The sequence below is a fragment of the Vidua macroura genome, chromosome 21 (assembly GCF_024509145.1).
Source record: "Vidua macroura isolate BioBank_ID:100142 chromosome 21, ASM2450914v1, whole genome shotgun sequence".
Classification (NCBI taxonomy): domain Eukaryota; kingdom Metazoa; phylum Chordata; class Aves; order Passeriformes; family Viduidae; genus Vidua; species Vidua macroura.
Genome location: NC_071591.1, coordinates 4,256,698 through 4,280,386, shown reverse-complemented (window position 1 = coordinate 4,280,386; position 23,689 = coordinate 4,256,698). Strand labels below are relative to the sequence as shown.

General features: G+C 54.5%; 2 protein-coding genes across 7 annotated transcripts in view; both read left to right on the top strand.

Annotated features, from left to right (window-relative positions):
* CFAP77 (cilia and flagella associated protein 77) overlaps window positions 1-10,704 on the top strand; it is a 57,237-nt gene extending 46,533 nt beyond the window's left edge. Inside the window, exons 5-6 of the mRNA XM_053996510.1 lie at window positions 699-794; window positions 10,469-10,704. Of these exons, the coding sequence (XP_053852485.1) occupies window positions 699-794; window positions 10,469-10,537 (165 nt within the window). The 3' untranslated portion in view covers window positions 10,538-10,704. The remainder of the gene's footprint in view (window positions 1-698; window positions 795-10,468) is intronic.
* A 4,365-nt stretch (window positions 10,705-15,069) lies between these two features.
* BARHL1 (BarH like homeobox 1) lies at window positions 15,070-23,161 on the top strand. Of its 6 annotated transcripts, none has more exons than XM_053996213.1 (4): window positions 15,070-15,128; window positions 16,038-16,752; window positions 20,006-20,228; window positions 21,898-23,161. In XM_053996213.1, the coding sequence occupies exons 2-4, from the start codon at window positions 16,302-16,304 to the stop codon at window positions 22,190-22,192; spliced, it is 969 nt and encodes a 322-aa protein (XP_053852188.1). In that variant the 5' UTR covers window positions 15,070-15,128; window positions 16,038-16,301; the 3' UTR covers window positions 22,193-23,161. The 6 variants fall into 6 exon arrangements, with proteins under 6 accessions (XP_053852188.1, XP_053852189.1, XP_053852191.1 ...); XM_053996214.1 differs by having other exon boundaries at window positions 15,105-15,122; XM_053996216.1 differs by lacking the exon at window positions 15,070-15,128 and adding an exon at window positions 15,488-15,503.
* Window positions 23,162-23,689: the final 528 nt, after the last annotated feature.

Here is a 23,689-nt window from a genome sequence, read left to right as displayed (position 1 = left end):
ACTGCCATCACAAACTGTGCTTTATAGTTGAAGTGTAGGAATACAGTGTCCTTAATTAGCAGCTATTTTATGAATACACCAGCCTGGGACATTGGAAAGTGCATCCCTACTTTATCTATTAATGACTGATGTTTTTAATCACTAAGTTGCCTCCATCAAGCTCCCAAAGCCTGCAGCCACCAATTACTGAGTTAAGCAACACAAACCTGTATCCTAGACCACAGAGCAGACAGGTTCTCAGGGTATCCAGGTACCTGCACTGGCTCGTGCTGGGATTATCAAGCACTGTGACCTGCAATCAATCAGGAGAGCCAGGAAGCCCCACTGTGGTGGGGGTGCTGGAAGTGACTTTCCCACACAGGGATGAGCCATTGCTGTAGCTCAGGGCACAGGGCTTCCAGTGGCAGCAGCCACCTCCCTGGGATGCTCTACAAAGCAGGCACTGAGACTGACAGCTGCTCACTTGTTTTAACTACCAGCATTGGCTGCATGGACATGGAAAACTCCCCAGATCATGAAACTGTGATCATCAGCCCAAATCAACTTCTGGCCTCATCCATCCCAATGTCACTGCATTGCAAGACACAGAGCTGATGTGCATGGCTGTGCAGCAGTTTGAGCCCACTCTGGTTCATCTTTGGTTGCAGACAAGAGAAGGGCAGCAGTTGGAGCCCACTGGTGTTTCTCTTTGCTTGCAGATCGGCGAGGTGCGCGGGAACCGCACCACGTTCCTGCGCACGCACCCGCTGCCGGTGAAGGAGGAGTCCTTCTGGCACCCACAACGCTTCGAGAAGGTATGGGCCCCCCACAACCCATCCCCTGACCAAAGGCAACTTTTCTGGGCCCCTACAAGCACCCGATTGAAATCAGGGACACTCTCTAAACTTGCACACATGCCCCAATAGCATCCTTAGCACACTCTCAACTCAGAGCTTCCCATGACCCAGACCTTAAAATGGTCCCAAACATGTTCAACCATCCTTCTGAACATCAGGGTGGGATATTTTTTGCCAGCCATAAGCCCTGGAAGAGAGGCAGCAGTTGCCCAGAGAACATATTTTTTAACTTTTGTGCACTTTCACAAGCTTCCTGAGCTGAGAAGCATCTTTTTATATCTCGCTGTTAGTACAGGGGTGTACAAGTACCCTACACAAGCAGGACAGTCACACCTGCATTTTGCAACCCTGCCATTTCATCAGCTTTCACCACAACTAATTCAAACACCACCAGATGTTTCAAGAAGCGTTTCCACCCCAGGATTAGAGCTTTCCAGAAAGCCTACACTCTTGATACCTCTCTAAACTACCTGATTGACAATATTCACCCTGAGACGAAGCAAAGGGTCTGGCCAGGTTAGAGATGTCTGTGACACTTCTTTCAATTGATCCAAGTAAGAACCAAGGTGAAGATTTCTTGTTCTAGTGATGGGATCTAAACAATTCCCTGAATTCATCTGTGCAACCTGCTGTACTCTGGGGTACTTGTTAGAATTTGTGGTTATACAAACTTGTTAGTTTGTGGTATAAATTATATGGAAACTTAGAGTGAAGAGCTAGGGGAGGTTTTAGGAGAGAAGGGGAAAGAGCTGGACCAGTGGAATGGAAAGGAGACACCAGAAGGTGAAAGCACTGAAACCTGCAGGGAGTTTACATGGCCAAAATCATATTTGGCATTGATAGATATCACTGCAAAAAGCTCTCAGCTCTCTGTCCTGGCCCTTCTTCTGGTGGGGTTATTTTTTTTGCCACGCTGTTGATTTCTAACCACAGTTTAAAACAGCGAAGGAGCCCTGTGATTTCCTGAAGGTAATTTACTTGTACAAGTTGGAGAGTTTTGCCCAAGAAATGTGCTTTGCACCACCTTGATGTATTCCTCTCCCGTCCTGTCTAAGAGTGCCCGATTAGCATATGTCAGTAATCATTTATCCCCACTGCCTGTCAGCTCGGAGCTGCTGCTGCGGCGATGGCAGCGAGAGAACATGACCGATCGCTGTTAAACAGATTGTGAGAGTCACACGAGATCCTGGGGCAAGCCTCCTCTTTAGAGCTCCTCTCACCCCAGACCTTTCCATCACTGTTCATTTTTCAGCCTGGGTTTTGCTTTGTGCTTTCCCTTTTGTTTCATCCATGGCTGTGGTTGGGTTCCCACCCCAGCCACAGCTCTCAAAACCTTCAAATCTTTCCTTCTTCTCTTTCTCCTTTTTCTTCTTCTCCCTTGCCCTTCCTTCTCAGAAGCAGCATCCAGGGAGGAGGGACAGGTCATTTTGCACAGCCTTTGCAGATTTTCCACACTCCTTTTTCATTGCATTGCCCTGGGAGGTTTGCCTTTCCCCAGTTACTGATCTAACAGGCACAGCCCACGTTAGAAGTTGGATCAAGGAATTTGTTACTCACTTGATCTTCAGTGCATGGTTTCCTCCATGGAAAAGTAACTCCTCTTGAACATCCATAAACGTTTGCCCAGGTAAAAGCAGTAACAACCTGAAAGAAGTTAAGGGTTCCCAAAGATATTTGGTGGTCTCCAAACTGTTTTTTAACTACTCCTCTAAAGGTGGGTTCTACAGAGATGGTGGAATGGTTTTGAAAGCCAGACTGACCTAACCCAGGGACTCCAGGAGTCAATGTCAGTCCCTCTACTGAGGTGACAAATGACCAAAACACTGCCTCTAATGCATATAGCACCCTCATCCTACTGTGCAAGAAGAATATGAAAAGCAACTACAAAAATATCACTTCACAGAAAGCTTGTTAGCAGACTCCACCTGCGTATTCCTACCAGCCTTTGGTGGCTTTGTACTGCTCTGACCAGTACAGAAGATGCCCATGACTTGGGAAATACTCCAGACCCTGGGCAAGAATATTCAGAGACTCCATTGCCTGACCACAGCCTCACTTTAAACTTTATTTCCATGTGATCCGAGGCAGGTGTGAGGTGCAGGAGTGTGATATTCTCAAGCTACTCACCCTTCTGGTCAGTCAGTCACCTCATCATCTGGAATAACACCTTTCGGTCTGGCCTGCTCTGAGTGGAGCAACACCCAGTCACTGAAATAGTTATAATCCAAAACAGGGGCAGGAGGAAGGTGAGATTTTGTTCCTTTAGGCCCATAAAAATCATTAAGAAGGATTATTTTTATTCCCACCATGACCCCTTGCAGAGAGCTGCAGAAACTGGGCATGGATATCTCTGCTGGCTCTTAAACTGGGCTTTCCATTCAGTCCCTGGCACCATGAAAGCTTGCCCAAGAAGTGGAAGAGAAGAAAACAAAGGAGCTTTTCCCTCCCCACTAATTGCCTCTGCTTGCTCCCTGCATTGCCAGAGCTGCATGACATTACATAGTCATTCAGTCAGTAAAGTATGGACAAATTGACTATATTTTCATTTGGATTTAGGTTTCAGCCCCGCTGCTTTAGAATAATGGCCCACACTGTTAAGCTAACTGGGTGATTTACAGGCTCTCCCACACCGGGTGCTCCAGCTCTGTCTCACTCTGCTGGACTGACCTGGCCCCTGGTCTCCTGGGCCCCCCAACTCACCAAGACAAGCAGGTCACAGTCCTGTCCTGATGGGCAGTTCATTAGGGAAAGTTGCTGCATTGAAGTGTTTTTTTATTTATTTTTCTTTAACTAAACCAAGCAGATGTTAACTCCTTACTCACCTCAGCAAGATGCTTCTACTGCCCTCCTCTTCCTCAGCCACGCCCCAAAGCAAACAGCCTCTGCCTTGCTTTGCCTGCAGTGACACAATTCCAGAGCTCAGGTTTTGCCAGCATGGCTGGGACTTGCACCAAAACTTAATTTATTTGTACATGTGGGACTACATTCCCTGGGGACTGTACTCTCCGGTGCCCAGCATGGACATAAATTATAGAATCATAGAATGGTTTGGGTTGGAAATGGACTTCGAAAATCATCTTGTCCCAACCCCCCTGCCATGAGCAGGGACATCTTCCACTGTCCCAGGCTGCTCAGAGCTCCATCCAGCCTGGCCTGGAACACTTCCAGGGATGGGGCAGCCACAGCTTCTCTGGGCAACCCATTTCAATGCCTCACCACCCTCACAGGGAAAAAAAATTCTAGTATCTAATCTACACCTACTTTCTTTCAATTTGAACCCATTCTTCCTTGTCCTGTCACTCCAGGTTCTTATAAATAATCTTGCCCTACCTTTCCTATAAGTTCCCTTCAGGTCACCCCAAAGCCTTCTCTGTTCTAGACTGAACAATCCCGATTCTCTCAGCCTCCAGCCCCCCACGTTCAGTGGATGTGTCCTGTCCCTGTGTCACTCCTCACCTGCTGGCTCAGGCAGAATTGTGTCAGCCAAACTCTGGAAAGGACATTGCTGTCCAAATGCAGCATCTCCACCTGTGTCAGGCTGGGGTGAGGCTCCAGCCACCTCCATCTGAACTTTTGATAGTCACTATCCAAACCAGCAAGTCAATGCTGGCCACCCCCAATATATTTTCAGAGCTCTAGCAAGCCAAGGAGGATTCAGGCAGCAACAAAGCAGCAACACAGGACAGAATTCACCAATGTGTCAAAACAGCTCCGTGCACCTCCTGTCACTGACACACACCAGGGTTCTTCCTTTGCTCATTAGAGAATCCCAGCTCACAGAGACGCTCAGGTGGCTTGTTTACTTGACCAAGCAAGAGGAAGGAAAGAAAATGCAGCAACTTTGGACAAGACTTTTGTCACCGCGCGCTGCCTCCCCGAGCAGATGAAACGCGCGGCGCGCGATGCGCGATATGAATAAGCGATAAGCAATTGACGAGCAAGTGTTCGGGTACCTTGGCAAAAGACTTAATTTGCAACCTGGCACAAAATCAAAGGCTCTGTCAACGGCTGAGCGGCTCTCCTGCGTATGCCTTGCATTACCTGGGAAAGCTCTGTCAGGTAAATTTCCACTGAAAGTAATTAGAGGAATCCCCACTGTATAAACTTTGCAGCAAAAATTCTGGGCTCCGGAATTTGATTCTCACCAGGGATCCGATATCTGCTCACAGCCTGATCCTTCGTCAGAATTAACAGCTGAGGTTTAACACGTACACACAAAAATGTTCCGCATTTTTTTTTAATGCCTTACCTCTATTTTTGTCTATAGAGCTGAACTGACAAGCACAGCTCATGTAATCTTGCAGCTGTTGTCTTGTCAGAAAAGCCACAGATTCTGCTTAAATAACCTGGGCTTGATACACACAGCACACAGGGCTGGTTGTTCAGGTGCAGCATTGGTCCTCTTGGGTTTGAAGGCAGAAAAACTTCTGGGACTTGGAGTGTTATAAAACTCTTCTCCTGAGACCTAAATAGTGCTTAAATAATAAAGCAATAAGTTCAAGAGCTTCCTGGCACCACACTACCAGATCAATCCTCCCTTCAGCTGGGACTTTGGCTGACCAAAAAGAATTAAAATCAGTGTCAGCTGCTGGTTGTTCAATGGCCCAAGTAACATGAGCTGGTGGCTCCCATCCCTGCAGTAACAATCCAAAGCAGCATCACTGGCCTGTGGCAGGCACAATGCAAAGAGAGCACAACACCCTGCAGGGCCCCAAACAGGCAGCACAGCCCCAGCTGCCCTGGGCACCATCCCTGCACGCCTCCTCTGGGGCCACAGCAGACATGTCACCTCCCATCCCACAGCCACTGCATGCCTAACTGCAGGCTCTGGGCCCCGTCACCATCACTACATTTCCTTGCAGATTCTGGAGGTTTTCTTTTGCCTCTGCAGTCAAAGATTGCAGCAGTACAATTGCTCAAATCACAGCAAAGCATTTTAATGATCCAGGTTTTCCCACTATCCCTTGTGCCCTGGACACTCAGCCTCTCATCCCACCCAATGCTGCCCTCTGTCACAGAATATTTTGGCTTGGAAGGAATATTTAAGGGCTGTCTAGTCCAGTTCCCCTGCAGTGAACAGGGTCATCCTAAACCAGATTGTGTTTCTCAGAGCCCCATCCAACCTGACCTTGAATGTTTCCACAGATGGAGCATCCACCACCTCTCTGGGCAACATGTCCACGTATTTCAACACCCTCATTGTAAAAAACTTTTTATATCTTTTCTCAATTGACTCTCTCTTAGTAAAAACCATTACCTGCCATGCTCAGCACTTCCCTCAGACACAGAGGGACCATCACTCCTGTGCCATCTCCATTGCTCTGGACACCTCCTGATCAACACAGGAAAACAACACCCTCTTGTGCAGCTGTACAGCCTAGATCACCTCCAGGGCAGGCTGCACCTACAGCCAAGCCCCAGTAGCCAAAGGCAGCACAAGGAACTGATGGCAACCAAGTCCCATTGCTGTTCTGGAGAGTCTCACCCATGAAGGAAGAGATTTTGGGTGCTCACAGCTTGTGGCAGGGTGAAACCACACATGCTGTGTTGGGTTATGGGTGAGCACCTGCCATTGCTGCCAGGGCACAGCTCCATGGAAATGCTTTTTAAATGGGTTTGGGATTTCATCCATGGTGCTGTTCTGACTTCTGCAGAAATGCTATTTATCAAGATAACTTTAAGTAAAACCTTGCCTGGCATGAAAAGGGTCAGGATTCAGATGTCAAGCACATGAGGTCAGTGTGAAAGCTGCCAGCTCTGGTCTGACCCTGAAACATCTGCCAGGGAGGTGGGGGGCACACCCCAGGTTACAGCTCTAGTGCATTAATTCTTCTTTCCTCATGCTGTTGTCCAGACCAAATGACCAGTGAAACCCAGCAAATATCCGTGGCATTATTTTCAGGAAGGGGAAAAAAAAAACCAAAACAAACCAAAAACAAAAAACCACTAACCCAAATCTCCATGGGACATTAAATACAGCAGCCCAAAATTGCCAAGCACTGTTTGAAACCTTCCTGGGCTTGAAGCAAATAAAGATAATTTAGCCCAGGCTCCCTTGTCCTGCATTTCCCTCTGTTCTTAGAAAGGTGGGGAGAGAAAAAATCAACCCCATTCGTTAAGCCAGTTAAGCACGCTCCTGGCAGGAAAAGCCACATTATTTGTAACCCTAATAATCCAACACTCACCTCTGAGCAGAGCTCATCTTGGACAGAATAACGTCTGTTTTAAAAGTACCTGCCTCTCTCTAACTTGTCATGGCATTTGTTGACAACCCTATTGAAAGCCGCTCTCGATGCGGCTGTGAAGGATCTTTCAGCACCTCTTTCTCTTTCCTAGACAGTTTTTGAAAGGGAGGGGAGAAAAAGAAAAAAGCCATCAATACAGGGGGAAAAAGGCATCAGCAGCCAACATCGGCTGATGAAGCGCCTCACCTGGGCCCCCAGCACACCGCCTCCAATTAAATCAAAATGGTTTGTTTTTAATGGTCTTTTACACTGACAAGTGGGCTATCATTCCAGGCCTAGAGAGCTGTCAGGGAGCCGAGGCAAATCCTCCGTTGATAATGCCCAATGCTTCCAATTAGGAGCCGAGGCCGCTCCTGGCGCACTAACGATTCCCCAGCCTCCCCCAAGGCCCCTTCGGCGTTGGCTGTTTCGTCTCCGCTCTTCCTCCGCCGCAAATTACTGACACAAAACGGAGGCGCCCCGGTGCCTCCTCACCACGCCGGGCCCCGGCCCTGTTGGATTTAATGAGGCGATGGAAGTTTTTGCGGATCTTTCGCTAAATTCTTTTCTTGTTTGACAGCTGCTTGAGTGTTGACCTTATAAAAGATTTAGTGTTTCTCATTATTTTCTGTCAAGCTTTACAAGCGGTGGCTTCGCGGAAAATCATTTGCATCTCGATGTGCGCGCGCGCGGGGTGGGTTTTTTTTATATATATATATATTTTTTATTTTGTCTGTACAGGGATGCGCTGAGCATCAGTGTGTGCACCCTACCCCTCTCTGTATTGTTTGTTTTACTCCCTCCTCCCTCCCTTTCCTGAAAAAATCCACTGTTTTGTGTTGTTTTGGATGGAAAAAAAAAAAAAAAAAAGAAAAAGAAATAAGCGCCAGGATTTGTTAGACTCCTGTAAATGAAGGAGGGTTTGGGAAAGAGAAAAAAAAAGAAAATAATAGAGATTGGTTTCCTGTAAAGTGAGCACAGGAAAGTGTTTTGTCACCCGCTAAAAGGATTCGATCAAATGGATGATGGAGGAACTAGGCTGAGTCCCGCTGCAGCTTTGTTGTTAAAGTGAAAAATGGTGCAAGGCTGAGGAGCTGCCTGGGAGCAGGTGGGCAGAGCCAGGCAGGTGCTGGGAGAGGAACAGGGACAGCCACGTCTCCATGGATCCTTCCAGGCCACGAGGAGAGCCTGGTGCTGTTCATTACTTGCTTCAGGCCTTTCCCTGGGCACCACAAACCACTAAATGCAGCTCTAGTAACTAAAACTCCCCCCTTAAGCTGAGCTTATTTTGCACCCAAGGGTGCTCACAGTGCCCAGCAGCTACAGCGCCCACAAAACCCTGCTCAGTCTCTGGGGTTTGCTGCCATCAGGGGAGCTCTGACTTCCCTGTGCCAGCTTGGCCTTTCTGCAGCTCACATGCAATTTATCAGCCCTCAATTAATACACCTGCCTTAATGGACCCTCCAATTTAACACATTATTATAACAGTGAAACTCTAAAGATAACACCCCTCAAATACATATTGAAGTTTCGGGAGTGGTAATTATTTTTCTTTCCCCTCTAATTCTGTGAAGCAAACACAGAGATCACAGCGTCCCAGCTGCAAGGGTCCTGCAGGTTTTCATTTGTCAATAATAAATGAAATGAACAGCAGCAAACATTGCTCCTCAGCAGCAGCTGGAGCCCATGGCAGCTCCATCATCCTGCAAGGAAAACCTTTCAGCTTTTTTCCTACAAACCAGATTCCTGTCCTGCTGCAGCCAGTGCTCCAAACAGAATCCTGAAATTAACAACCCGTAACTGCAGCAGAGTAATGGCAAAGATCATCAGCTGTCTCTAGAGGAGGTACCTTTGGGTTCATCATTTAAAATATGAATTAGAAGAATCAGAGATGAGGATTCATCACTGGCATTGACTGCTCAACACCAGTCTCTGTCATAAAGAGACCTTTGACCCGAGGACACCCTTATCTGGGCTCTAATGACTGGGAGGGTTTCTCATTTTTTAAAACAGCACTTGCCCCTGTCCTACACCTGGTGCTCCCCACTCACTCATGCTGAGGGCAGGAGCTGGCATCCCTCACAACTTCCTCAAGGCTCTGCTCACTTTAATTACTGCCAGTTGTGGGACTTCTCTTACCCAGGAGCTTTGTACCAAAATTGGAGTGAATAAACTGCTGTTTCCTCTCCCATGGCATCACCCCCATCCCAGGCAGAATTGTCCCTGTGCCCAGTTCCCAGCACTGCTGGATGAGGGAGCGTGACAGGAAGGCAGAGGAACATTCAAGAGAAGCAGCTCAGCTGTCCTTACCTGCAAGCACTGGATTTTTCTAACAATCCCAGCTGCAGTGGAAAAACTGCTGCATCTTTAATGGCAGGTTGCAGTTGGAACAACCAGGGATTGTCCGTGCCAGCTCTCTGGGGTTACCCACCTCCTGCAGCAGCCCCTGGTTCTGCCTTCCCCACCTCTCCCTCCCCAAGAGAGGTTATGTCACTGCTGCTATCTGTGAGAAAGCAAAAACATCCAGAAACAGCTGTCTGAAGTTAGGCACTCAAATGCATATTTAAGTACCTGAACGCCTTCCTCCAGAGAGGGGGAATAGCTAAATATGCTTTGTTTGTCTTGATTAATGAGATCACTAGCAAGCTTTTCAGGGCAAAGACTGCTCTGTATTTTTACATATGCAAAACCTGACATCCAGCCAGCCTGAGCAGGGTGGATGGGGGAAGTGGGAGGCAGCTCAGCACAGCCACACGAGGCAGATGTAAGGCACAGGGAATTGTGCTGGGGCAGGCAGAGCCCGTGGCCCCCCATGGAAAACACCCACTGCATCTCCCGTGCAGGTTTGCTGCACACAGCTGTGTGTGAGCCCCACTGCTCACCCCAAAGGGCCCTGGGACCTTCCTACCCCCAGATTACTTCCCTTTTGTTTATTGTCATGGGCTTTTCTTCACCCTGTCCTCAGTCAAAGGTGATTCCTGGGCAGCTGCTGCTGCTTCTGTGTTTTTAGGACAGGTCATGTAAGAGCTCCTGACCTCACCAGCGAGCTCTGAGCCCATCCTGGCCCCTCAGTGAAGCACCCAAGTCCAGTGCTGTAGAAAACAACTCGTATTTATTTCAGGGCCCACCTCAGGGCATGGCAGCCTTTGAAAATGTCAGACAACAAACACACCATAAAAAAACTACGGGGTCTTGATGCTAGAGCAGGATAAAAATCTCCTGAAGTCAATCAGAAAGATACTCCTCATTTCAAGCAGGTTAAGTGTTTAATTTCAGCTGGAGACACGTCTCCCAGTCAGGCAAAAGCCCGTGTGCAATCTGCAGTCTCCTCCCTGTCTGTGCTTCAACCTATTTTCTGTGGCTGGCTCCTGGTTGTAACCAATCCTCTCTCTGCTCCTTTCCTCATAGGTTGAGCCTCATCTCAGGACTTTTCCAGACCCTGAATCCCGCAAAAAGGCTCTCAGTGCCTCCCACTGAGGAGTGCCTGTGAGCTGTCCCCTTCCCAGAGGGCCCCCACAGCAAGGACGGTGCTGGGCACAGCCCTCGGACCCTGGGATTCCACATGCAACAGACTTTCTCTCAGGTTTTACAGAGTTATGCTAATGCAGATATAGCCAAATAAATCATAAATATAAGAGGAACAATTCTGTCTCAGCCTGTTCACTGCTTCATGTCAGGTGCACAACACAGCCTGAACAGCACAATCCTCATGATACTCGGGAACAGGGCAGTGCTCACACCAGCACAGCCCCACAGGGAGGCAGGACAGGCTCCTTCCCTGCTGGTTCTGGACAAATAGATTGGATGCAGCCATATCCTAGCAGATATCAAATCTGTAATATCTCATCAGGCCTCATTTCTTTGCCAAAAAAAGCTTCCCATCAGTGCCTGATTCAGCAAAGCCCTTGCCTGTGTGAAGGAATTCAAACACCTGCTTTGAGTGCTCTGCCAAACTGGGGCCTCACTACAGGCACTTCTGCTTTAAGGTGGCTCCAGCCAGATCCACACTCATCTTCCAACAGCTGCTGGTGCCTGGAGTCCCTCAGGGCTGAGCCTCTTCAAGCACTCACTGAACAAACTCAAAGTCTACAAACACCAACTCAACATCATCACAGCACCCAGACCCACAGGCTCAGCCAGGAACCAACACATTTGGAATCCATCTTCTCCCAACAGAGCATTTCTCTTCAAATAACACTTGGTTAAAAGTGCCATTATTTAAACTGTTGATCTCCATTATTACTAAAGGAATAATTGATACCTCTTACACAGTCTGCTTCTCACATCTACCATTACAGCTCAGTTTACCAGCTTTTTAAGCAAAATTATCTCCCAGTTTTCATATTCACTCTCCCATTAGCACTTGGAGAGCTCAGATGTGTTCACCCCAGAGCTCTGGGAGGTGACATCTGCTGTGCTGGGCAGCCCCAACTGCATCCTGAGCTCAGGTAGATGTGCCAGCATGATTTTGCCCCCAACACCTTGGCACTGGGATTATCCCAGTCCTACATAAAGCCACCAGCAGCCAAAGGTCATTGCCCCTCAGATTTCCAGCCAAATCTTTAACCCCAAACCTCAAAGAGAAGAATTCTTTATAACATTACACTGCATTGCTCAAGATGAAACAGCAAAGTAAATTGCAAGGACAGCTTTTCTTACCCCTCAGGACAATGAAGGCTCCCCAGAAGCTGCTCCAACATTTCCCACACCCCCTCTTCAGGGCAGCTTGTACCTCAACCTGCCCTTTTATAGGGAAGGAGCTGTAACAAACTCCACCCTGCCCACACCTGAGCTAAGGGAGGAACAAAATCACCTGCTCCACACCGGGAAAACCCTGGTATGTGGTTGCCTCTTTTTAGTACAGGCCTCTAAATAAAACCCATCTAAAATAATGAGGGGGATAACAGCAGGGCCTGCCAAGCTGGCAGAGGTGGATTATAACCAGACACCTTTCCCACCTCCCCAGGGAGGGAGGAAGCTGGGCTTTAAATGACTTGTCTTGCTAAAAATGACACTGTTTACAGGAGTGTGAGAAACCCAGGCATGAGGTTTGTCCTTCTGCCTGCTGGGAGCCACATCCAGCTCTCAGCCCAGCCACAGCGTCCGCGTCCTCCTGCAGCAGCCACTGAGGTCCCTGGGGTGTGCTCAGGGAAGGAAGCACCTCCAGAGAGTCCTGCCGGGCTGGGGAGGGCTGGCACTGAGCGGTGTGAACCACACCCCTGTGGAGCTGCTGCTTGGGACAGGCGCAGGAAAGAGATCAGAAACCCGAAAACCATCCGACAAATGAAGTGCGTTCAGGAGACACCTCTCAGCGCAGCTCAGAGCCGACAGATCTGCCCCCGAAATGCCGGGCAAGGTCGTGCCCCAAATGTCCCCAGTGTCGCAGCTCGGAGGGGCAGCGCGGGGCACCCCTGCCCCTTTCCCGGCCCCCAGCCGCCCCCCGGCCCGCCCCTGCCCCGTCGGAGCCGTGAGCCAGCGTGTCCCCGCTGCCGGCGGAGCCCGTGCGGGGTCCCGGCCCCCGCGCCGCCCCCGCTCCTTGTCCTGCAGTGACACCCACCGGTAACGGGCTCCTACCGCTGCTGCCGCGTCCCCGCCGCCGGGCCCGGCTCCTCCCCGGCTGGCTGTCCCCGGCTGGCTGTCCCCGGCTGTCCCCGGCTGTCCCCGGCTGTCCCCGGCTGGCTGTCCCCCCCCTTGCTGCCGCTTGCCCCCACCCCGCGCCCTCCTCTCTCTCCTGCCGATGCGTTTGGTTACCGGAGCATCCCAGCGGAGCCCTCGCTGCCGAGCACCGCTCGCTGCGCCTGCTGGGCACCCAGCCGGCCTTCAGGAGGGGTTCGGTGCAGCGGAGCCTGCGGGGAGTCCTCCCTCAGCCAGACCCTTCCAGGACACGGGGCTGTGCACCGCCAGCAGGTATTTCTGGATTAACCCTTGCTCAGTCACCATCAGAGCGCAGCAGCCCCTGGCCCAGCTGTGAAGGGCTCCTGCAGCCACCTGGGAGCACCTGGGTCAGCGCTGTCCCTTGGCCCCAGGGCCAAACCTGCACCGGTGACAGGAACCAGGAGAGCCCAGCCCTGTCCATCAGCAGCACCCGGCGGGGTGGGATGAGCAGCAACTCCCAAAGCTGTCACACTCCCAAATCCACCCCTGGATTGTGACTGAGGCTCGTGAGGAGGTGACTGTGAATGCATTTGGCAACAGGGATCTCCTCTTGGCTGATTGATTGTGAACAGGAACAGTCTGGAGATCAGGATTTAAGGGCAGGCACACAGAGGGAAGGAGTGTGCACTGCTCCATGGTCTGTGCACAGGATTTCCTGTCTGTGCTGGGAGCCACAGAAAAATCATTGGAACCCCACCTGTCCAGGGATTGGTGATGTAGGAGGGACACCACATATGGGCAGAATGGGGCACATTTCTGCCTTGGGGAGTCTAGCTCTGAAACAACTTAATAAAACAATAGCATTGATCATAATAGTAGTAATAATAATTTTAGTGTCATTAGAACATGAGTAGCAGTGCATCTGCAGCTACTGGGAGCCCCAGGTGTGGCCTAGGAGTGACATATCTGTCCCCAGGGCCCTGGCTGGGCATGGCACAATGCAGAACCTGCTCTGGGAGGTGGATTGTACCCCATAATCAAATACTCCCCAAAATCTTGCACATCATCAGGAGGTTGGTCTAATCCGGGGACATCCTCGTGGTTATTTGAAGGCAGGTGCTTTACTCAAGAACAAGCCTCACCAGCCCAAACCTGTCCCTGCATGGCTGATCCAAATCCTGATTCTAATCCCACTCCCAGCCCTGCTGCCTTTTCCAGTCCCGTTCTTGGTCCCAAATAAAACCTCAGCGCTGGTTCTGATCCCAGTGCAAATTTCCAACCCAAATGTGGTCTCCTGGTTGAAGAGGGAGGCTGCCAGAGCCCAAGAACCAACACAAACACTGCGAGGAGCTGCCAAACCCCATCGGGGTCTCAGCACCATTTCTCACCAGGACCATTTCCTGCACACCCATTGCTCTGCTCCAGTCCAAAGGGACTCTTGGCCCAGCCTTGTGGACGCTGGACACTGCAAAACTGACCTGGTCCCCAGTCCCGGGTCTCTGTGCTGGGAGGGAGCCGGGGCAGAGCAGCAGCAGGAACCCCTCAGCAGGGGCAGGGAGGGTGAGCAGCCCTCAGCACGGGCACGTTGCATCCCCGAGGTGGGGGCAGGCTGGGACCGGGGCTGGTGATGCTGATTTTGTTCCTGGGCTTGTCCTCCTCTAAAGTTCTTTTGTTTGGCTGCCCCGATCGCAGCCGGCCCCGAGCTGCAGGGCCGAGGGCAGGAGGTGCTGGGGGCCCTGCCTGCGCCGCTGCCCGACAGCTGGCAGCCGGGCTTCCCCAGGGGGGCTCTCCCCTCCTTGGTCGCCTCCAAGCTGCCGGCCAAGGGCGGCTTTGGAAGAGGGACAAGATGCAGCTGACTGGCCGGGAAGGTGGCGAACAGAAGAAATCGAGTATTTGAGAAATAACCAGCGACATCGCTTTAAAGTGACGCAGCTTCACGCACCCGGGTGTGGACATTTTCCTATCTCCGCGGCGAAGGCTCTATCCACGGGAAAAGCCCCTAAATAAACCCTCGAGGAGACAGCAGCCAGTGTGACCGCGAGGAAGGTGGGAATCCTGCGTGAGCCTGTCCCTCTCCAGCCTGGGAAACCAACAGCAGCAAACCCCCGACGGGGCGGGAGGGAGGAAAGTTGGTTTCTCCGGCAGAACCGGGCAGGACGGGGCAGCCCTGCCTGAGGCCATCGGTGTTTTATTTAAAATGCGGTTGACGGCAGAAAAAAAATCCGCTGTGAGTGCGGTCCCTTCCCAGTTGCACCAGTAGGTACCGCCCCGGGCGCTGGCAGAGCGGGCAGAGCGATGCCCGCTCCTCGCCGCTCCGGCAGCTCTGGCCGGGGGACGCGGCTGCCCGGCGGCCCCGTGGACCTCTCTGCTCGGCCACAGCCGATTTCCAGGGCATGCAACGAAATTCGCAGCTCCGAGGCTCATCTCGGGCTCAGAGCAGCCGCCTCAGTGCTGGGGGTTTTGGGAGGTTTCGGTGCTTTTTCTTTCCCATTTTTTTTCTTTCTATTTTTTTTTCCTAATTTTTTTTTGTTTTTAATTTTAACGCCCCAGCAAAACTTTCCCTGCTCGGGAGGGACCGGCAGATCAGCTAATTGCGGGGGGAAGCGCGCAGAAAGCAGTAACCCCTCGATAACCCACCCAACCCACACCCCCCCCCTCCCTCCGCGGCTAATCATCCCATTAAGAGCCCCATCAGCGGGATAATGACAGCAAAAGAGGGCGGAAACCGCCCGGAAAGCGCGGGGATCCGGGCGACAATTAATTCCCGTTAATCAAGCTCCGAGGTGTCGCCAGTTGGGGAGTGACGTCCCCCAAAACGCCTGGCGGCCAATGGGCGCGTTCACACGGGGTGGGTGGGGGGTGCCGGGGTGCCACAGCCGGAGCGGCCCAAATTCGGATTTTCTCCCCATTTCCCCCGTTCCCCCCCGGGGAGGGCGCGGCGCTCCCGCCGCTGTCCGAGGTGCTGACGGCACCGCCGGCTCCGGAGCGACTCCGGCGCTGTCCGAGGTGCTGCGGGCTCCGGAGTGACTCCGGTTTCCCCCCCCCCGGCGCTGTCCGAGGTGCTGGTGGGGAAGGGGGGCGCCGCGGCGGCCCGGCGACTGGCCACCCCCTCCGCCCTCCCCTCGCCCTTCCCCATTGATTTCTGGATCATTAAGTGGTTAAGGCGCTGCGAAGCCTTCACTATCGATCGCTGCCTCCCCACCTCCGGCTGGGAGCCCCCGGGCTGCCCCCCAGCCCCGCGCCGCCGCGGCTCCGGGCACGGGTGGGGTGGCCGGGACCCCGGGTGAGGTTGGGGTCCGTCCCCCCTCACCCCACCCCCTTCGCGGCCAAAGTTTGACTCTGCCTCCCTCTCCCCCCCTCTCCTGTCTGTCTGTGAGTGCAGCTGGGCGCGATGCTGAAGACGGAGCAGCCCTGGATCTAACGCGCGGCGCCTCGGAGAGCCTTGCAGCAATTGTTGCCCGGATCCCAGACTGAACTTTGTTCTTTTTTTTTTTTTTTTTTTTTTCTTTTTACCTTGTTTTTATATTTTTTTATCCTTTCGCCTTTTTGTTTTTCCCTCCTGTTATTGTTAATTATCATTATCAACCCGCTTCCGCCGCGCCCTCCCCGCCAATGCCCGTGTGAGCGCCGGCACCTCGCGGGGGCCATGGAGGGCTCCACCGGCTTTGGGATCGACTCCATCCTCTCGCACCGAGCCGGCAGCCCCGCCGTGCCCAAGGGGGACCCGCTGGTGGGGGACGGCCGGTCCCCGCTGGAGCTGAGCCCCCGCTCGGAGGGCAGCAGCGGCTGCCCCTCGCCCCGCTCACCGGGCCGCGAGTGCCTGGAGGCGGCGGCGCCGCGGCCGGGCCTGGATGCGCATCTCCAGCCGGGGCAGGTCTCGGCTCCCTCGCAGTCCCGGACCGTCACCTCCTCCTTCCTCATCAGAGACATCCTGGCCGACTGCAAGCCCCTGGCCGCCTGCGCGCCTTACTCCAGCACCAATGGACCTCACGGCGGGCAGGAGCCGGCGGGAAGGATCCCCACCAAGCCCGGCGAGGATTTTAGGGAGAAAATGGAAAAAAACACCAGCAGCTCCTCCTCGGACTCGGAGTACAAAGGTAAGAGCGGCTCAGCCGGCTGGGCTGTGCGGGGCGGCCCGGACCCGCAGCCTGCGGCGGCCCGGGAGCCTCCCGGGGCTCTGGGATCTCGCTGCGGACCCGAGCCCCGCTCAGGGGCGGGTCACGCTATCGGTCGCCCCCGAAGTGACCGAGGGGTCGGCACCGACTTGGGGAAACTTGGGGGTTCGGGGCTCGGTGGGGCTCGGCCCGGTGGAAGGGGTTGGGGCAGTCGGCGCTTCATGAAACGCGCCCGGGGAATGCTCCGGGGCCGCCTTCCGCCGCAAAGATCCGGCTGTGCCGTTCTACCCGCCGGGAAAGGAGGAGCGGAGAAGGATTTCTGCCTGCGGGAAAAAAAAATTAAAAAAAAAAAGAAAAGAAGAAAAAAAAAAAAAAAAAAAAAGAAAAACAAACAAACCAAAACAGAACCGTAATAAAATAATCACGCATTTGAAAGGCATTTCCCCGGCTCCGGTGAGAAACGAGCAAGCCAGTCGGCGGGTTTGATTCGATTTTTGTTATTTGGATTATTGTTTTGGAAATCGTTCAAAACCGAGCAGTGCAGACAGGGAGCCCCGGGCCGCATCCACCGCGCCAGCGGGGCGTGGGGCAGGATGCGGGGGCTGCTCGCCCCGGGCCGGGGGCTTCGGCCTCCCGGACCCCCGCAACCCCTTCCCGGCCTCCCCCTGCGGCAGTCGGGACAAGGAGAGAGGCACAGGATCAGCCCGGCGAGATCTGGGGTCAGACCTCACCCCTCGGAGCAATTTATCCCGGGTGCCTTCTCCCATCCCACCCTCATCACCTCCGCGAAAACTTTTCTCCGGGAAAACTGTTCGCCGGCTGTTTGTGAGGGAAGAGAGAGGGTATCCATCCAGCTGGGCGGAGAAAAGGGAGGTGATGGCACCTCGCGGGGCTGCTGAATTTGGGGGGATTGACAGGAAAAAAAAAGGGGGACAGGCTGAGCCCCGTCCCGGCTACAAATGCACCCTGGGCTCGCCCGGAGCCGCTGGGCTGAAATCTGATTCATGAAGGAAAAAAATATTCGCCCAATTAAGCCTCCAAAGGCGGCGGCAGGCTCTGGACATCACGGGGCGATTTTCACCCCAAACGAAGGATGGAGCCCGGGTTCGGTGCCGGGGCTGGAAGTGCCCCGGGAGGAAGCAGCGGCCCCACCGCTTTGCAGGGCCGCGCTGAAAACAGCCGCGATTCCCACCTTGGGGCTTCTTCTCGCCTCCTACACCCGGCCCGAATTCCTGCAGCCCTTCTCCCCCTGCCCAAATCCCCGAGACGCGAAAGAAGCGAGGAGAGAGAAGAAAAGCAGGTTCTCTGCATCTCCCAGAGCCGGCCGAGCCCGGGCCGGGGGTTCGGCTTTGGGTGGGGGCCTTTCCCGGAGCCCCTCGGCTCCTCTCCCGTCCCTGCGGCGGGACAGCCACGGCCACGCTGCAAACGCCGTTTAAATGGGGAAAAAATCCTTTAAATTGCGAGGGAAACACCGCTTAAATGGGGCGCAAAAAAATCCCCACTGCTTAAATGAAAGGAAAAAAAGACCGTCTAAGCGTAGGGAAAAAAAAAAAAAAAACCACAAAAAACCAATTCAAATGGGGAGGAAACCACAGTTTAAATGAGAGTAAAACCCCCGTATCATTGGAGGAACAGGTGAAGATCCCCGCTCCCAGAGCGATCATTTTTGATCCGCTTTGGAAATAGCTTTTCCTGGGGCAAAACGCCCCAGATTTACTCCGCAAAGGGGCTGCGAAGCTGGGCCTAACCCCCAGCGGCCGAAGTGCCGGAAAAAGCCCATTTTTTTTATATGCGTAAATATATATATATATATATATATATTTTTTTTTTTTTTTTAAATAGGAGTAGCCAGGGGCCGATCCGGACTGAGCAGGGGAGCCATCGCCTCCGTTCCTGCGGCCCTTTGGCGAGCAGGAACTTTTTAGGAGCTGAGGATCAGCCCAGGGGCCGGGGGGGGGGGTGGGGGGGAGATTTTCCTCCTCGGGATGTGAGAAACCAGACCCGCTTTACTCCGAGAAAAAGTCTTACAAACTTTGGGGCCGTTGCCGGGAGAGAGCGGGGCCGACCCCCCTGCCCGGTTCCGGCGGGTCGGGGCTGCCGCTGCCCCGGGAACCGAGGCCGGATCTCCCCGCCCAAGCATCATCCCCGGCTCGTTCTGCCTGCTCGGCCAGAGCCAGGATTTCTGGTTGAAGGGTTTCACTCCCCGGTGGCTCAATTAACCGGATTATTGTCTTCCTACAGAGAGAAATGAGCTCGCGTTCGGCTCCAGCCTTGTCCCTACTCACCCCCGCCACCAGCAAATTTAACATAAACCCCTGTAAAAAAAAAATCACAAACCCAAACGCCGCCAATTTGTATAAATCGAACCTGTTTCCTCCATAATCTCCTCCAGGAGAGTGGAGAAGGCGAACACAAGCAGGAATTTATTTTTCCCCTTTTATTTTTGTTGCTGCTCCGTAATTTTTCCATCACCCTCCAACATTTTGAGGCGTAAATTCCCGCATCGCTCCGCCGGCGCGTATGTACCGACCACGCTAACGAACCGCCACCAACCCCTCTCATTCGGTCTTTTTAAAAGATAAATAACAGCCCGGGCAGGGGTTTGCGAAGTGCTTTCCCCATTTCGTTGTGTACCCTGGAGAAGGGAGGTTTGTTGCGTGCCCCGGCAGCATCCCCGGGAGGACGGAGGCTTCTCCGCGGAGGGGAGAGGCAGGACCAGCACGGCAACATTCCCCTCCAAAAAATGTGGGCTCCCAATTTTCGTTTTTGGTTGGTTTGTTTCGGTTTAAAAAAAAAAAAAAAGAGGGAAAAAAAAAAAAAAAAGAGGGAGAAAGGTAGATAGAAAAACAAGGAAATAAAAAATATCCAAGCACTGAGAAAGCTTTTGAGTTTGGGGGAATACGCCCAGAGGAAGGTCCTGCCCTGAGAGAAATGAGGGGTGAGGGGGATCAGGGGGATCTGGGCAAGAGGGCGGCGGGGCCGGGCCGGGGGTTCTCTCGGCACAGTCCAACGTTCCTGCTCCGGTCCCAGGCCCTCGGAACGGGGAAAAGCCGGGCCCGGCTCGGGGAGCCCCTGAGTTCCCTCTGGCAGCCGGGGTTAAAATTTACGGGGGTGCAGAGCAAATGTTCCATGAGCCCCACTCGGAGCCGAGCCCTGCGCTGGGTCACCCTCTCTTCTGAGGGAAATTCCCTTCCTGCTCTGACCTGGCCTCTCTTCCTCCTCCCTCTCGGCTCAGTGAAAGAAGAAGGGGACCGAGAGATCTCCAGTTCCCGGGACAGTCCCCCGGTGCGGCTGAAAAAGCCGCGCAAAGCCCGCACCGCCTTCACCGACCATCAGCTGGCCCAGCTGGAGCGCAGCTTCGAGAGGCAAAAATACCTGAGCGTGCAGGACAGGATGGAACTGGCCGCCTCCCTCAACCTCACCGACACGCAGGTGAAAACGTGGTACCAGAACAGAAGGTAAAAATGCACCGATCCCTCCTGCCCACAGCGCCGGGATCCCGCCCTGCTCCCCTCCCCGGCCGCGCACCCCCAAAACCAGGCAGGGCTTTTGCACCCCACAGCCACCCCGTCCCTCCCGGCACCGGGACAGGGGCGATGTCGGTCCCGTCCCCGCCTCTCCCCGGGCCTTTTACACCAAAGCCAAGGGGAGAAAAGCGATGCCGAGGCAGGGCGGGTGTGGGGCGGGAGGGGACAATCCGTGCCCCCAGCCCCGGTAAGGCGGGGAGGCAGGACCGGGCTTCCAGCTAAACACAACAGCATAACACATCGGCCCATTAATAATAGATACCAATTACTGCTTTGGGCATCAATAATTAACACCCTTTACAGTAATTACACAATTATTATTATGATGAATAATTTACTGGTGGAAATAGGTTTAGCGCTTCAGCGACAAATCTGTAAAAGGGCTGGCGACGTGGTGGCTTCGGTGGGTTTGTCCGGACATCGCCAGCCCCGACCATTGCCACCGCCATCAAACGAGGGATCCCCGGCTGCAGCCCCCGCCCTGTCCTCTCGCTCGTTCCAGGGTTTTACCCTCCCTCCCCATCGTTTCCAGTCCCACTTCTCCACCTGCAAAGATCCCCCCACGTCGGGGGTTTGGGGAACTTTAGGGCGGCGGGGGAGGCTGTGATCACCCCTTCTCTCCCCAAACCCCTCCTGCAAGGACACGCCGGAGCCGAAACTGCGCTGCCAGCCCCTTCCCCAGCCAGCCCGGCCCGCCGGCGGCGAGATCCTGGGGCCGGGGCTCCTCCACGAGATCTGGCACAAACACACGTGTGTGTGTGTGTGTGTGTGTGTGTGTACATTTATATATATATATATATTTATATATATACATGCCTATATATCGGTATATACGCATATAAAAAATATACACTTACGTACATAATATATATATATATGTATGCATATGTGTATTTAGACACACACACACACGCATATATATATATATATATATATATATATATACACACTATATATATGCCGCAAACGAATTCCCCGGGACTCTGCCCCACGCCTGTCCCCCCGCGGGACTCCCGCAGCCTCCCGAGCGGCCGGGCCCGGCGCCGGCAGCCCCGTCCCGGGGAGAGGGTCCCGGAGCCCCGGGCGGCAGAGCGGGGCCGCCGCGGCCTCGGGCCGGAGCATCGCGGTGGTCGCAGCACCCGCGCTCAGCTCACGGATCCCCTCGGGTGTCATCCTCGGGTCGCGTGACAGTCTGGGATTTACACCCCCAGGAAGGGACTGAATTTCTGTCGCGAAATTTATCGCCGGGATTCCCATCCCTCCATTGGGTCCCAGCCGGGCTGTGGCTCCGGTGCCTCCGGGAAAGCTCCGTGGGCGCTCACGCCGGGCTGCCGCGGCGGGAACGCCAGGGAGATAAGCTCTCTCCCCCCATTAATGGGGTGTGCATCCCATCCCGTTAAATCCCTTCACATCCCATCCCATCCCATCCCATCCCTGCCGTACAGGAGAGGCCGGCCCTGGGAGCCAGCGGTGGGAGCGGGGATGCTCCATGAGAGCAGAGCCCGGGGAAAGGGGGTGTGCAGAGGGTAAAAAGAGCCGGGGAGCGGCTTTGGGAGCATCCCTCCCGTCCTTGACCCCTTGTCTCGACTTGTCCCCCCAGGACCAAGTGGAAAAGGCAGACGGCGGTGGGCCTGGAGCTGCTGGCTGAGGCCGGCAACTATTCAGCCCTCCAGAGGATGTTCCCCTCGCCCTACTTCTACCCGCAGAGTTTGGTCTCCAACCTGGACCCCGGCGCCGCCCTCTACCTGTACCGCGGACCCAGCGCGCCGCCCCCCGCCCTACAGAGACCCTTGGTGCCCCGCATCCTCATCCACGGACTGCAGGGCGGCAGCGAGCCCCCGCCGCCCCTGCCCCCGCTGCCCGGCGTCCTGCCCCGGGCTGCGCAGCCCCGGTGAGCCCCGGCAGCCCGGGCAGCCCCGCCGGCACCCACCGGGCCGGGGGGCTGGAGGGGGCCACCCCACACCTCTGGGGCCGCGAGCAAGAGACAGACTCCCGCTCATCCCCAAATATATATATATACATATATATATATATATATAAAAAATTATAAATGAGACTCCCCCCCTCCTTTTTTAAAATAATATATAAAGAATGCAAGAATCAAGGACAGGCTTGGCAGGACGGAGCCGGCAGAGCTGCCCCTCACCCCGCGGGGCACTCACCACCTTCTTTACCCCGTTGTGCCCCCGACGGGCAGCGGGGCCGCTGCGTGTCCCCCACCTCGGCATGGAACGGCGCCGGCAGCACGGGCGGGGGCCGGATACCCCGGGGGGGCTTCGCCTCTCCGCCCCCTCCCCAGGAACAGTCAGGGGAGCCGAGCCCCACCTGCCACGGGCGGCTCCGGAGAGACCCCTCCCCGCTTTCTCCGGCTCCCCGAGCCTGGGGCAGCGGTCCCGCCGCCGGGAAGGACCGCGGGGTGGCCCGGGCCGATGGCCCCAGCGAGACTTTGGGACGTCCGTAACTTAAACTTAAAAAAATTAAAAAAAGTAAAAAAAAAAAAAAAGAAAAAAAAAGAAAAAAAAAGCGCGGTGGAATGTAAATACGGTGCAAAATGTATATGAATTATTTATTTGTGAACCCTGAGGGCGTATTTGTGTAAGTGATTCTTGTCAGTCTGTATCCCGGGGCCGGCCCGGCCGGGCGGGGGGCGCGGGGGGGGGGGGGGGGGGCTCGGGGCGCCGCGGCCGCTCCCGCTCCCCCCTTTTTTAAATGTGGAAATAAAACTTCTTTACAAACAAACCGGTCTCGCCTCCGCCGGCCCCTTCTTCCCCTCCCGCTTGTTTGCTCTTGCGGAACGGCCGCCGCCGAGGGAAAGGGAAAAGCAAAGAGGAGTTTTCCCACCTCCCATCGCACGGAGCCCCCCGCTCCCCGGGGCTCGGTGTCCCCCCGGGGCTCGGTGTCCCCCCGGGGCCCGGCTCCACTGCCGGCATGCGGGACCGGCCGCGGGGCCGTCGGCGGGAGCGGCGGGGGGACAGGGGCAGCCCAGCGCGGTGATAGCCGCGACTGCGGTGAATTAATAACGCTAATCTTAAGTGTATAATTGCCTAAGTGCTTTAAATGATCGCTTTGGAAAATGGATTGTTTCCACCCTTTAAAAGTGTCGCTCATCTGGCCGCGGCCAGCGGGCCCGGCAGCTGGTGCCCGGGACAGCCGGGCAGCGGCTCCCGGCTCGGGGAGCCGACAGATGGGCTGCGGGTCCCCCCGGCCCCGGCCGCTCCCCCCGGCGGGCCCGGCTGTCTGCGGAGCCCCCCCGGCACCCACGGACTCTCCAGAGCCCCCTCCCCGGCTCCCCGGGCCGGGTCCCAGCCCGGTGCCCCCGGGCCGGCTCCGTCCCGGGAGCTTTGCCCCGGCACCCCCGAGCCCCGCGATTGTCGGCTCGGCCAAATGCACAG

Bases quoted from the DNA above. Each gene is read 5' to 3' on its own strand.
- BARHL1 (XM_053996213.1), top strand. From the start codon at position 16,302: ATGGAGGGCTCCACCGGCTTTGGGATCGACTCCATCCTCTCGCACCGA. The intron at 16,753-20,005 runs GTAAGAGCGGCT...CTCTCGGCTCAG, and splicing joins CTCGGACTCGGAGTACAAAG to TGAAAGAAGAAGGGGACCGA. The intron at 20,229-21,897 runs GTAAAAATGCAC...TTGTCCCCCCAG, and splicing joins ACGTGGTACCAGAACAGAAG to GACCAAGTGGAAAAGGCAGA.